A 12348-nucleotide genomic window follows, 5' to 3' on the forward strand; every position below is an offset into this window, starting at 1 on the left:
CTAATCTGTAATCTACACTCTAAAAATAATCCACTAGTTCAACTTAAAAAATAATTAAGGTTATAAGTTTTTTATTAGTTCCAAGTCTGGCATTACAGAGTAAATCTTATGTGTCTTTAAGAATCTGACAGTTGGTTTAGTTCAACCAACATGATTTGTTTTGACCTTGAAAAACTTAATTAAGTTGAATCAACTTAATATTTATGTAAAATTTATGGCAATTTTTAGTGGTCAAACTCTTAACTTAAAGTAATTCAATTCCATTCTACTTAAAAATGTCAAAAATGTTTTGATTTTGACTTCTTAAAATACGTTTTCAACTGACTAAAAACCTGTTAATGAAAGAAAAGTAATTTTTTATGCTGAAAAACTTATTTTATTTTAGGCATTATCGAATAACCTCACAGAGCATTTTTAGAGTGTATCACATTTCAAAAGTAACCTTCCCAACCCATCTTTGCTAAAGACAGGTTAATTTGTGGCTGCTAATCAATTTGCCGTCACTAATGTTAGCTATTGTAGCTAAGTTACCTTCAGTTAATAAACTACACATTGACATACCAACTATGCGCACAAGAATTCCAGTGGTCTTGCATACTTGTTCCTTTAACAGTGGTGCTCACAGGTGTATTCAACAAACGTTAATGTCTTCTTTGCATTTTATGTGTCAGATTAAAAGGGAACTCCCGTCAGATTTTGTCCACCCCGATGTTGACTCTATGGCTACGACCTTGGCTGTATTCTGTGTATGTATTTCAAGAGTCATGCAAAGATCAGGCCATGCTGCTTTTATATTCCTCCTTCATTAGGACACTTGGGAGTGATAAGATCATTTATCCACAAGTGCTGATGTTGATGCTTTCACAGAAGTCATGCACTCACTGTTCTCAAAACCAGAACTTCACCAAGCTGAAGAGGACATCTAAAGGTTTATGTAATGTTTTAATGTGTATAAAACTTACAACACTCACTCATGTAATGCTTTCTCTTTGCATGTTCAGTGCATGAACAACATCTCTGTTAATAAATGTAACATGTTTGTGTTGCCAATGACTGGTTTGAAGAAGAGCTCTGTGACCAGGCTGTGGCCGACAGTCTGAACAGTGGAGGCTGCTCGAAGGACGAGGCTGAAGCGAGCAGTGTCCTCTGGGTGCAAGAGGTAGATGACTTCTTGAAGAGCTGTCTGAGCTTCCTGTTGGAGGCTGTCGACGAACAACGAGGCGCTCAATCCCTGCACAGCTGAAGCAGATAAAGAGAAGTTTCTTTATAAGCTCATCAGAATCAGAATCAGAAATACTTTATCACTTTATCACATATCCAACAAAACCATAAGCCAATGAAATACAATGAATAAAAATGATTTTTACCTGGGTTAAACAACAAAGCGCCCTTCAGGTACGCATATTCCTTTGGACTGAGGTCCAGATTCCAAAGCTGATGCAGGCACGCTTGCAACTTGTGGACTCCAGCAAAAGTTGGTTGGTCAGCCTCCTTTGCGGTGAGTCCTGGTCCGAGCAGAATCTGTCTAAGGATACTTGAATTTGGCACATCAGTCACTTCAAACACTATCTTGTCTTGGGCAAGCCCCAGAACAAATAAAGGAACCCAGCAGTGTCTTAACAGTGATGACTGATCTCCTGATGGAAGCTGACTGAAGGATGGTAAACTCCTCACAAAGCGGATGGTTTTGACCAGCACACTGGAGGCCACTTGGCAGGTGGCCTTTGGGTCCTTCAGGCAAACTGTCCTCCTGTGCTCACAGGGGCAGCTGTATGCTGCCGTGCTAGGGTTCAGTTTGTTGTTGAGATAGCCACTCTCTCTCCCGCTCAAGATGTTATAAAGGATAGTGTGAGGATGCTGATCTCGGTGACCGGAGCATGTTTCTTCCAGAGGAAACATCATGAAGAAAAAAAGTATCCACAAAATGGTTTTGTAAAGAAAAAACAGACCTGTGAGCTGCAGAAAGCACAAACGTGTCTCTCCAGTTCACTCCACAAGCTCAGGCCCTGCTGTATTCATCCAGGGTGTCACCTGCTTGCACCAAACTTAGCACTGACCCGCCTTTTTAAGACTCTGCATTTAAGAAGAAAAAAAAGTGACCCTGGACTTCCCATGCAGACTGTTCTTGGTTCCCTCCACGTGGAGGCGATAAGGCTAGTTAAACTCAGCAGCTGCACAGGGAAGGGAAATACAAAGCAGGTGGGGTGAATGACATTTATCATGTTTACCTCAGTCATTAACTCAGCCAGTACCAGTCTATCAAGGACTGACAAGGTCAATGCACAGTCTGCCACCTGACCAGTGCTCCAGTTACACCTTGGAGCTGCATCATGAAAGGATACAATGATTTTTTTTATAGGTCTTTATGTTTACAACTGTGCTGCTTCTTTTTAAAATGCCTTGATTTTCTATGTCATTTAATTCAGTAGCACCTGGGGTTATCACTTTGTTTCTTATCACTGATCTATAGTAGCACTAAAGCTAATTGTAATTTACAGCATACTGTTAATAATACTGTGACTCATAATGTCTTCAGCTACTTCTTTAGATTTAATGTGGATTATGATGGATGTGTGTCAAATAAGGGAGTGAAAAATGCTGATCACGAGCTCTGAAAACCCAAGGTGACATTTTCAGTTGTCTTGTTTTATCTGACCAACAGTTCAAAACTCAAAGATATTAATTGAAATAATAATAATTGAATTATAAAACAGAGAAAGCAGCAAATCCTCATATATGTTTCACTTTTTTTGATTGAAAAAACACATTAATTTTTTAACCTATTATCAAAATTGTTGCAGGTTAATTTTCTGCCAGTGGACTAATTGATAAATGAGCTAATCATTTCAAGTTTAAAATAGAATAGTTTGGTCTCTTTGGTTGCACACTGATTGACTTAAACCAAAAAAATACAACTCTGAATTATAAGTTAACTTATTTTGAGCTTTTAAGATACAGTATGGGCTGAAATGTATCTGAACAGAAAAACTGAGAAAACAAAAAACAGTGCCAGTACAGAAAAAGGACAATAAAATTAAATTAAAATTAAAATAAAGACGTGAGTTACAGAAGGGTCATTTGAGAATTTTGAAGATCTTGCATGCATTTATTGTTTTGACAGCGTTTTTATTTTGTGAGGGAGAAACTGTCAACAAGGATTGGTCCATCTCTTCATAAATACAAAAATGAATTAATTAAAATAAATTAATTTCCTAAATTTACGTTTGTGATTGTGAAATTTGGCGAGAAATAAAATTAGATTAATAAGGAAAAAACAATATATTTATTACAATAATCATAGCACCAAGTACCTAGGTAATATAATTTTTTATTGTATTGTGGGAATTGCACACGTTTTTGTTAAGTTTTAAAATTATTATATAGTAATTTAAGATGATATTTGCAGTAAAATCAAACTTGTTTCGTTTCCTCTCTAGAAAATTCTTCCTGGGCGCCTCAGTTGGTCCCCGAGCGAAAGCTCTCAGCTAATTGGATATTGTAGCTGTCATTTAAAATCTCTTCGTCCGATTGGGCAACTGTAGCGTGGGCGGGGTTTGTTTCCAGGAAGTGAGCAGCGTGACTACGGGCCTCACACTGTGGCTAACTGAACTTTTTGCTTGTCATTCGCTCAGCAAACATTTTACTCAGCCGTTTATTAATCCATCAAAATGGGCGACGACGAGGAAAAGTATGACGGCATGTTGCTTGTGATGGCGCAGCAACACGAAGGAGGAATACAAGAGGTATGTTAGTGTGTCGCTAACGTGTCTGAGCTACCGTGCTAATGATTAAGCTAATGTAGCTAGCATGTGTGCTAGCAGGCGCACCTCGCTTACAAGCATTCGCAGTAAGATAAAGGAGGTGTTATAAATTATTGTACAGGTAATTATATAATGTTCAATAGGCTCTTTAACTATACAGGCCATAACCTTGCGTCTCCATTCAGTAGGTTACACGGTTGAATTTGGTTTACATGGGTACAACATATTAAATAAATGTCGTTTTTGTACCTGCTAACCTCATTTTATAGGGTTTATTTTAGGAATTGTTCTGCCACCTTTTTTAATAAAAGTAGACAGTTTGGATTATTAGAGGGTTTAGACAGATGAGAATATGGCAAACTACTGCATTATCCAATGCAGTAGTTTGCCATATTTATATTTAATCAGATGAGACAGTTACGCTAATAACAGGAAGTTACGGAGGATGGGCAGAAGAAATTGAGGATTTAATGTTCTGCAAGCTAGCCATGAATCTGGTAAATATAGAGGGACTGTGATATAGTCCAGTCGTGCCAATAATGCCCAAGTCCAAATTGATTTGTTGGATGGAATTTGTGACGGCCTCTTTCTCTCTCAACAGTTAGTAAACACATTTTTCAGTTTCCTCCGCCGCAAAACTGATTTCTTCACTGGTGGTGAACCTGGTGCTGCAGAGAAGGTGAGCAATGCTGCTGCAGCTTCTGGGACATTTGGGTTTGCGTACCATACTATGTTCTGAAAGAAGTATACTTTCATTTATGACTCATTTCTGTCAATCTCTTTTTTCTTTCAGCTAGTCAAAGATGCTCTCGCCCACCACAGCCAGCTAGCGCTGAAGTCTCAGAACGAGAAGCTGAAGAAACAGGAGCGGGAAAAGAAAGAAAAAGCCGAACGAGCTGCCAAGCTAGCAGCAGAAAAAGAGAGGAAGAAGAAGATGGACGACGGTCCCAGAATTCAGGAGCTGACTGATGAAGAAGCAGAGAAACTTCAGTCTGAACTTGACAAGGTGGAATCTGGGAGCCTTGATACTCAGTCACATGTTGAATCATTCTGTTATGAATATTACTTGATTTATTTGTGTTGTCTGTTTTAGAAAAAGAAAGAAGAGGAGAGAAAGGAGAAAGCAGCAGCAAATGCAGAAAAGGCGCCTGACAAAGCAGAAAAAGAGAAGGGGGTGAGTGAACAGTTGGATAGTTCTCGAGTGAAATGTTGAGTCTAGAGTCTAATCTAATCTGTGTCTGACACTCATCTTAATTTCTATATCCCCAGTCTGACTCAGAAGGAGAGGAGGATGAGAAGGACAAAGATAAACTGAAGCCCAATGCAGGAAACGGAGCCGACCTGCCAAACTACAAGTGGACACAATCCCTGTCTGAAGTTGATGTGAGTGCCAAAGACCTAACACTTCTGTATAGTTTCTCCCCAGCCTCTAACGCCAGGACCACAGTCCGGTGTCGCAGGACCTCCTGCTTTTTATTTCACACAGCCTGCATTAGGTCAGTGTCGGCTCATCTAGAGATTCAGAGTCTCGCCTGTCAGATTGGCATCATTTCAGCAACTTTAAACCTTCCATTACAGTCTCAACATCATGATATTGTAAAATAAATGTTTGTTTTTAACTTAACACTCCTGTTTCTGTTTCAAATTAAAGCCCTCTAGTGTTTCTGTGGACAGAATCCTTTCACTTGTTAACACAAGGCTTTTAAATGAGGCAAACTCAGTGTAGAAAGATAGGAGCCAGCAGCAGCAGTGTTGTCTGTGTGGACACCACATACATGGAAGCAAGGTCACAATCAGGCTCAGGTCAGGGCAGGCAGTGGGACCCAAATAACGTAAATTCCAGGGGAGAGTGCTGACACGCATCCACAATTGAGAAAAGCAACCTTTTCTCTCATCCACTCTACATCCTGGCTGCTGTATCTCAATTACGTCTCCTGTCTGTGTGTCATGTTCAGTGTGTGCTAAGGGTGTGACATCAGTTGACTTGTGCTTTGGACTTTACTTATCGTGCAGAAAGTCTGGGACTAAAAGCTTCTGTCACTGTTAAAATTCCCCCTCATGTCCATCCCCTAAACTTTTACAGGCCGAATTCACCTCAGTCAGTCTCTGTTAAACTTGCAGCTCCTTTGTATTTGTGTCTATCAAACATTTTTACACATGACATGAACTCTGTGTCATTGTAGTTTTGATAGCCGTGAATAAAACTGGATTTAAGTATACATTAAAACATCTTCCTACAGCTGGTAGTGCCTTTCGATGTAAAGTTCCGCATTAAGAGTAGAGATGTCGTGGTGGACCTCCAGCGGCGCTCCATCAAGGTGGGCCTGAAGGGACACCCTCCTGTTATTGATGGCCCGCTTTACAATGAGGTGAAGGTAGAAGAAAGCTCCTGGCTCATCGACGATGGCAAAGTTGTTACAGTCCACCTGGAAAAGGTAAGAACAGACCTCCTGTCTCTTCATCAGTGGGAAAGCAAATGAAAGAACTGCTGAGTTGTTGAGCTGTAATGTATTCTTTGATTTCTTAGATTAATAAAATGGAGTGGTGGAGCAGGATCGTCACCACAGACCCAGAAATTAACACCAAGAAAGTCTGTCCAGAGAATTCAAAGGTAAAGGATGTCAAGCTTAAGGCTTTAGATTTGTTCTACCTGTCATACATCTGCAGCACCAACTTCCTGCCCATCCTAACTGTGTGTTCTTCTGCTGCTGAGCAGCTGTCGGACCTGGACGGGGAGACACGTGGTATGGTAGAGAAGATGATGTACGACCAAAGGCAGAAATCAATGGGCCTGCCGACATCTGAAGAGCAGAAGAAACAGGACATTCTTAAAAAGTACGTTTCCAGTGTTGCATCACTGCCAAATAATCCACCTGTTGACGTGAGCTCAGTTGTTATCATGAAGACCTTTTTATTCTGTCAGCTGACACCTTTAGTGTTTTTACTGTCTCCAAAGCACATACTGTACTCAGGGTCAGTTTAACAGAAGCTTTATGATGTATAAAGATTTTATAAGAAGTGAATTTGAAGGCTCCCTTTCTAGTTTTGCTCTCTGTGTTGCGTATTTCTGCTCAAGGCCAGGCTCGCCTGCTGTAACTGCAGGTAATAAAAGATAGTGTGGTGTTTGTACCAGTCTCTGCCATCCACAGACGTGACCCAGTTCAAGGAGACACATTGATCTGAGCAGAAATGAGTTGGAGTCTTTCACTCTACACCATTTGTGTTGCTGTCTCACAGCACAAGCAGTGCCGAAACCAGCTCTTTTCAAATCCTTGTTGTTATGGTGGTACTTGGTAACTCAAGTACAATACCTGATAGAAACCCCAGAGTAATACTTTTTAAGTGCACCACAGCACTTTAACAGTATTACTTTGCAGGTTTTAGCCTCTTAACTATAAACTGTGTAAATTACTCGTAGCTATTTTTTTTTTGCTTTGCTTAAAATTTGTAGTTGATGTTCCACCCTCACCCTTTCTGTTTATTGTAGTGTCTGCAAGTTGCATGGTTTGAAAATGAAAAATTATCTGGCGGTGTGGTGATAGAAAGTTTACCAAACCTCTTACCTACCACTCATCTCTGCTTGAGGCTTCAATATTCTGCTGCTGCCGTAATGCACCTGGATTTCCGACTGAACTGTCAGTGGTTGAGTTGCATTGTGGGTATTGTAGGTGCCAGGTTTTGCCAAGAAAGAAGACTGCATAAGAGAAAAAATATGATTTCTCTGAATCTGCTGCATCAGTTGTGATCGTTTCTTTTTTTTTCAACTGTCGATTGTCCAAAAACGTTGTAGGGCTGCAGAGGTAAATTGGTGGAGTACTCTTTGAATTTGTTTCCATGGTTGAAAGGTGAGAGTTGTCTGACAGAGGGGTGAAGTTTTTAGGGCTGTACCCAAATATTCGGATATTCGAATATTCGTTTCTATGGGTCCTCTAGCCTACTGAGCTTGTGTGCACGGCAGGCTTAAGCGCTCCCGTCTGAGGCTGTGGATCAATGCCAAGTTTTACCACTTTATCACTATTCCCTCTAACTTGTTGCTGTTTTTTCGTTATCTTTTGAATTTAATATGAATTATGGAACCGTTTTTGTAAACGTTTGTTACCCCCGTTTTGTACAATAAATTATTGTTCAAAGTTTCAACAAGTTTCTTTTGGAGTGCGTGACACAAGTGTGTTTTGAAAATGGCCGCGGACTGTCACCTGCTCAACGCATCAGTACCTTCGGATGCCATGACAGTAATAGCCAATAATGTCAAAATATCATTTACAGACCGATTTAACAGACGATCACTGCTGCCCGACCCGCAGGTCCATTTGCGGGTCCCGTGGGTTACGGGTTGACCCGCGCATCACTACTCAGCTCAGTCTATCCACCTTATTTTCAAACACGGAAGTAAATAGTGATCAACTTCCGTTTTTTTGTGCGTGACTTCTGGTCAGCCGCTTTCCCTCATGCTTTCCCTTACCGGAGCTAACGGTGCAAGCTAATTTTTTTTTCAATTTTCAGTTGTTTATGTTAGTCAATCAGTTAGTTAGTTAGTTAGTTAGTTAGTCTGTGTATTTTGTATAACGTTAGATAACTGTGCCCACGTTTCCATTATAACAGAAATTTATTCCCTCTAAACACGAATAAATCGCACGTCAGTCATAAACTATGAACCAAAAAAGCACAATCTATCCCGAGTGAGACAAACTGCTTGATCCCGTCTCCAGTGTACCAGCAGAGAACCTGCAGAACCGAATCAGCGAAAAAACACACCGGGCTACACAGCCTCTCTACCTGAGCAGCTGAAGCTGCGGCTCGCACCCTCGACACACAGACGGTGCTTCTGCATGCCAGCCAAACGTGTGCGCAACTGTGAGAAATAAATATGTGAGGTGTACACTGCTTTTCTATCTTTTTTTCCCCTTTTCTTTCTTTCTTTCTTTCTGTCAGCGACATACACTCCTAACACTGGACGGGTTGTTTTTATTGACTGAGTTGATCATTAAGCCATAGTGATGCGCGGATCGGCTCTGATAGCACCTGAATCAGCATGTACGCATCAACCATCCAGCCGTTACAACATGATTGAGCTTTGTGTTGCTATGTGTGGTATTTATTCAGTTTTGGGAAATCACGATGTCTAGAAAGCATCAGTGGCTGCAGCTGACAGGGACAGCTAACGTTAACACTAGCAGCAAAGCTAACATCAGGATCATCATCCGTTAAAAGCCTCCCGTTGTCGGATACAACATGAAACTACTCCAGTTAGCTCAATCATGTTGTAACTAAGACATCTGCTGGAGAAAATATTTTTTTCACGGGCCACTTTGTGAGTTTAGTGAGTTATTACAGACACGGCTAACGGCTAACAGCTAACGGTTAGCCCAGCTAATCTACGATAACCATGTTATTAATTACACACAGAGAAAATACTAATGTTTGTTCAGTCATTGTGTTTATAGACTTTACAAACATCAGATTAGTCTAAACGGTGATATAGTGATGTGAAAAATGTGATATATACATATATATAGCTAAACTCAGCAAGGTAAACAACAAGGCGATTCCTATTTACACAGTGGTAAGAGTGTTGGACCGGAAGTGTTGCACAAAAAAACGGAAGCTGGCTGCGTTCTGTTTTGCCTCCGTGTTTCCGTGAAAAATAAGGTGGATAAGGCTGTACACAACAGTAAGGCTATAGGCATTATATTCTATTCAGGCCGGCAGAACCAGCAGCGCAGCGGCTCTACAGTGCACGGCACTGCTGATTAACCATTTCATTGCAGCACAGAGTGTCTGCCAGCAACCAATTACTTGCAGAGGCTTCCTACAACTTGTTTCAATGGTTCCAATTTAATCAGAAGACAAATTAAACAGGATGACTAGCCAATGTGAAAATCAAAAGAAAGCATAGAATAATGTACTGAAGGTTGTGCCATCACATTTTTTTGTGGTTTGAGAGCAAAGATCCGGTCGCCGCTGTGCAAAACTCTGCAATACAATTAGGTCCGAAAAACCCCGGAGACCTCCTGCATGTATACAGTCAATTGGATCCAAACCGGCGGAGGCGCTCTGCGCATGCTCCACAGTGTCCCCCTGGGCTTCGACCTGGAAATTGAATGCGTGAAATGCGTAACAGAAGAAGAAGCTGGTAACAAAATCTACATTCAGAATCGCATATTTTTGGACTGACGAAATGAGCTGTAAAGTTGTCCACCGTGGTCCCAGTTTGCCGTAAGCTCACCGTAGCTAACTTGTTAGACCTTTGTTTGGTCTGTGACGTAATCTGGTCACATCTCACAGCGTCCAGATGCAGTCTCACTTGCTCTTCCTCTCCTTGCAGCTCTCATACTCCTACAAATGAAGTTACATTCAGTAACTACTGTTACTATGGTGGAACATTACCAGCAGAAATATGTTTAGCGCAATTTCAGTAATATCTGCTGCCTTGCATCTGAGACACGGCTCCACCCACTGAACGCAGCCACTCCAATTTGCATTCATCTTTGCCATCAGAGGCACTGCTAGGCTGTGACCCCTGATGAACCCATCAGAGTGGTGACTGCAGACAGAGACAGGCGGCTGCATCAGAGCCAAAGTAGAACATTTTTCAATTCAGTTATTTTATCTGCAATCAGATTTCAAATAGTTAAAAAATATACATATATAGAACATCAGTATGTGGCAGTAGATGTTGATATTGGGGGGAGCCACCTCCAAATAATCATTGTATGGGCAACACTGCATCATGATGGTTCAAACAGTAGCCGCCTCTCTCCACTGGGTCAGTGGTCCATCCATTATGTGCCGTATCATGTCAAATATTACACAGAGCACTAGTTAACTGAGATAAGAGGTGGATGTGGGCCAGAGTCGGAGCTGTGAGACCCATGTGAAGGACGCTCTCTTATCATTGTTGGCAGTGAATGACCCCTCTTCCTCCTCTACTGCTTTCAGCGCAGACAAGAGGAGACATGTCTGCTGCTGCGATGACCTCCACTTCCTCTTTAAGCTCATTAAAGCTGCCTCTAACGATCCTGTATAGTTTTATAAGGCTAAAACAATACAGTGGAGGTGACTGTAGCCAAGATAGCTGCTCTCAGAGGTTTTTTTATTGAAACAAAGTTCACATCGGGTCTTACCAATCAAATGTGTTGCCCTATGGTGTGATCTCAGAGGGGTATGTTCACGCATTTAAAAAACTCACTCCTTGGCCAGATGGACGTGTAAAGGAAAGAAAATGTTCCCTGTCTGTGCCCAGTGGGAAAATATCAACTATTCCGCACTACAGAGAAGAGAGTATGGAGTTGTGTCTGAGACGTAAAAATGAATAAACAAATGGAGACACAGGGAGAGAGAAATGCTATAGCATGTGATGTGTCATTTAAAAAATGTCTATCTAAAAGCAGTTGGAAATGTGAATGAATAAAAGACTGACTGCGTCTTGTTTCTCACTCCGACACCTTCTGTCTCTGCAGGTTCATGGCTCAGCACCCAGAGATGGATTTCTCTAAAGCCAAATTCAGCTGAGACTCACTGATTCCACATCACGATCCATGTGCATCATATCAGAGCTAACGTCAGGCACCAACCAACTCCCCATTCATCTCTTCTCTTCATACCGGAACTGGTTTTGTTGACTAACATGTTTCCAGTGCATAGGGTCAAGTTTTGTTGTCATGACGACAAGCTTGACGACTGAAATGTTGTTTGCGTCATCCCTTTGCATGTTGCGTCAATATTTAAAGGTTTGTCTGGATTTTTTTTTTTTTTTTTTAATAAATTGATTTAAAATCAGTGATGAACGAGTGGGTGTATTTTGGTAGGTCAGTATCAGCGGCTCAAGTTTAAGCTTTTCACCGCCTGTGTTTGTTTGTTCACAACCTTGAAGAGTTCAAGCCCAAGACAAGTGGATTAACCAACCGTCAGAGTCACTGAACTCAGCCGTGTGTTATGATTGGGGCACATCCAAAGGCTACTGGCCTACAATGAGAACCTGTTTTCCCAGAGCTGTCACCATGCAGGTGGATTGCATAATACTGGAAGTCTGTTTAGCCGGCACAGATTTCTAAACGTTAGAGGTTTATATGTATAATCTATTACACACAAACCTTTGAAATGGTCACATATTGTAGAAATATTTGCTGCTGTTTTACATTGTGTGTGTATGAATCAATGGGAAAGGTAGAGATGCACCATGCACACATTGGAAAGTTTTTTAATTTGGACCACAAGGGGGCAGTGTTTTCCTGAAAGAAAGAAGAGTGCTGTTAGAAGTTTGATATCTGTTAATGTACAATCAGTAACCACATGAATCCTGTAAATCTGGTGGATAGGAAATTGAAGAAGTGAATATTTATCCCATATTTTAAATAAGTGAGTAAGTTAAAGTCAGGGTAGCCTTTTCTCCTTTTGGTTTGTAAAAATTTAAGTCTATAATTACACAATAATGCTGAAGAGAGCTAATTCAGGAGTAAAAAAGGTTCCCAACTAAAAACTTAATTACATTTTCCCAGTGACGTGATTCTGCAGAATCATATGATGTTTGTCGCTCATTTTATTTGTGTGAATTCATTATCTCCAGTAAACTTTCCAATAGTCTCTA

At 40.9% G+C, this 12348-nt stretch overlaps 2 protein-coding genes across 2 annotated transcripts; one reads left to right on the forward strand and one right to left on the reverse strand.

Moving 5' to 3' along the window:
• Positions 1 to 362: 362 nt before the first annotated feature.
• Positions 363 to 2222, reverse strand: LOC117264075 (nuclear receptor subfamily 0 group B member 2-like). The gene is made up of 2 exons (XM_033637885.2): positions 1368 to 2222; positions 363 to 1239 (listed from the first exon to the last, which is right to left on the reverse strand). The coding sequence occupies exons 1-2, from the start codon at positions 1900 to 1902 to the stop codon at positions 998 to 1000; spliced, it is 777 nt and encodes a 258-aa protein (XP_033493776.1). The 5' UTR covers positions 1903 to 2222; the 3' UTR covers positions 363 to 997.
• A 1319-nt stretch (positions 2223 to 3541) lies between these two features.
• On the forward strand, positions 3542 to 11540 carry nudc (nudC nuclear distribution protein). The gene is made up of 9 exons (XM_033636410.2): positions 3542 to 3743; positions 4363 to 4440; positions 4555 to 4767; positions 4855 to 4935; positions 5031 to 5144; positions 6002 to 6196; positions 6289 to 6372; positions 6478 to 6596; positions 11222 to 11540. Exons 1-9 carry the CDS (start codon positions 3669 to 3671, stop codon positions 11271 to 11273), a joined length of 1011 nt encoding a protein of 336 aa, XP_033492301.1. The 5' UTR covers positions 3542 to 3668; the 3' UTR covers positions 11274 to 11540.
• Positions 11541 to 12348: the final 808 nt, after the last annotated feature.

The sequence above is a fragment of the Epinephelus lanceolatus genome, chromosome 16 (genome assembly GCF_041903045.1).
Source record: "Epinephelus lanceolatus isolate andai-2023 chromosome 16, ASM4190304v1, whole genome shotgun sequence".
Taxonomy (NCBI): domain Eukaryota; kingdom Metazoa; phylum Chordata; class Actinopteri; order Perciformes; family Serranidae; genus Epinephelus; species Epinephelus lanceolatus.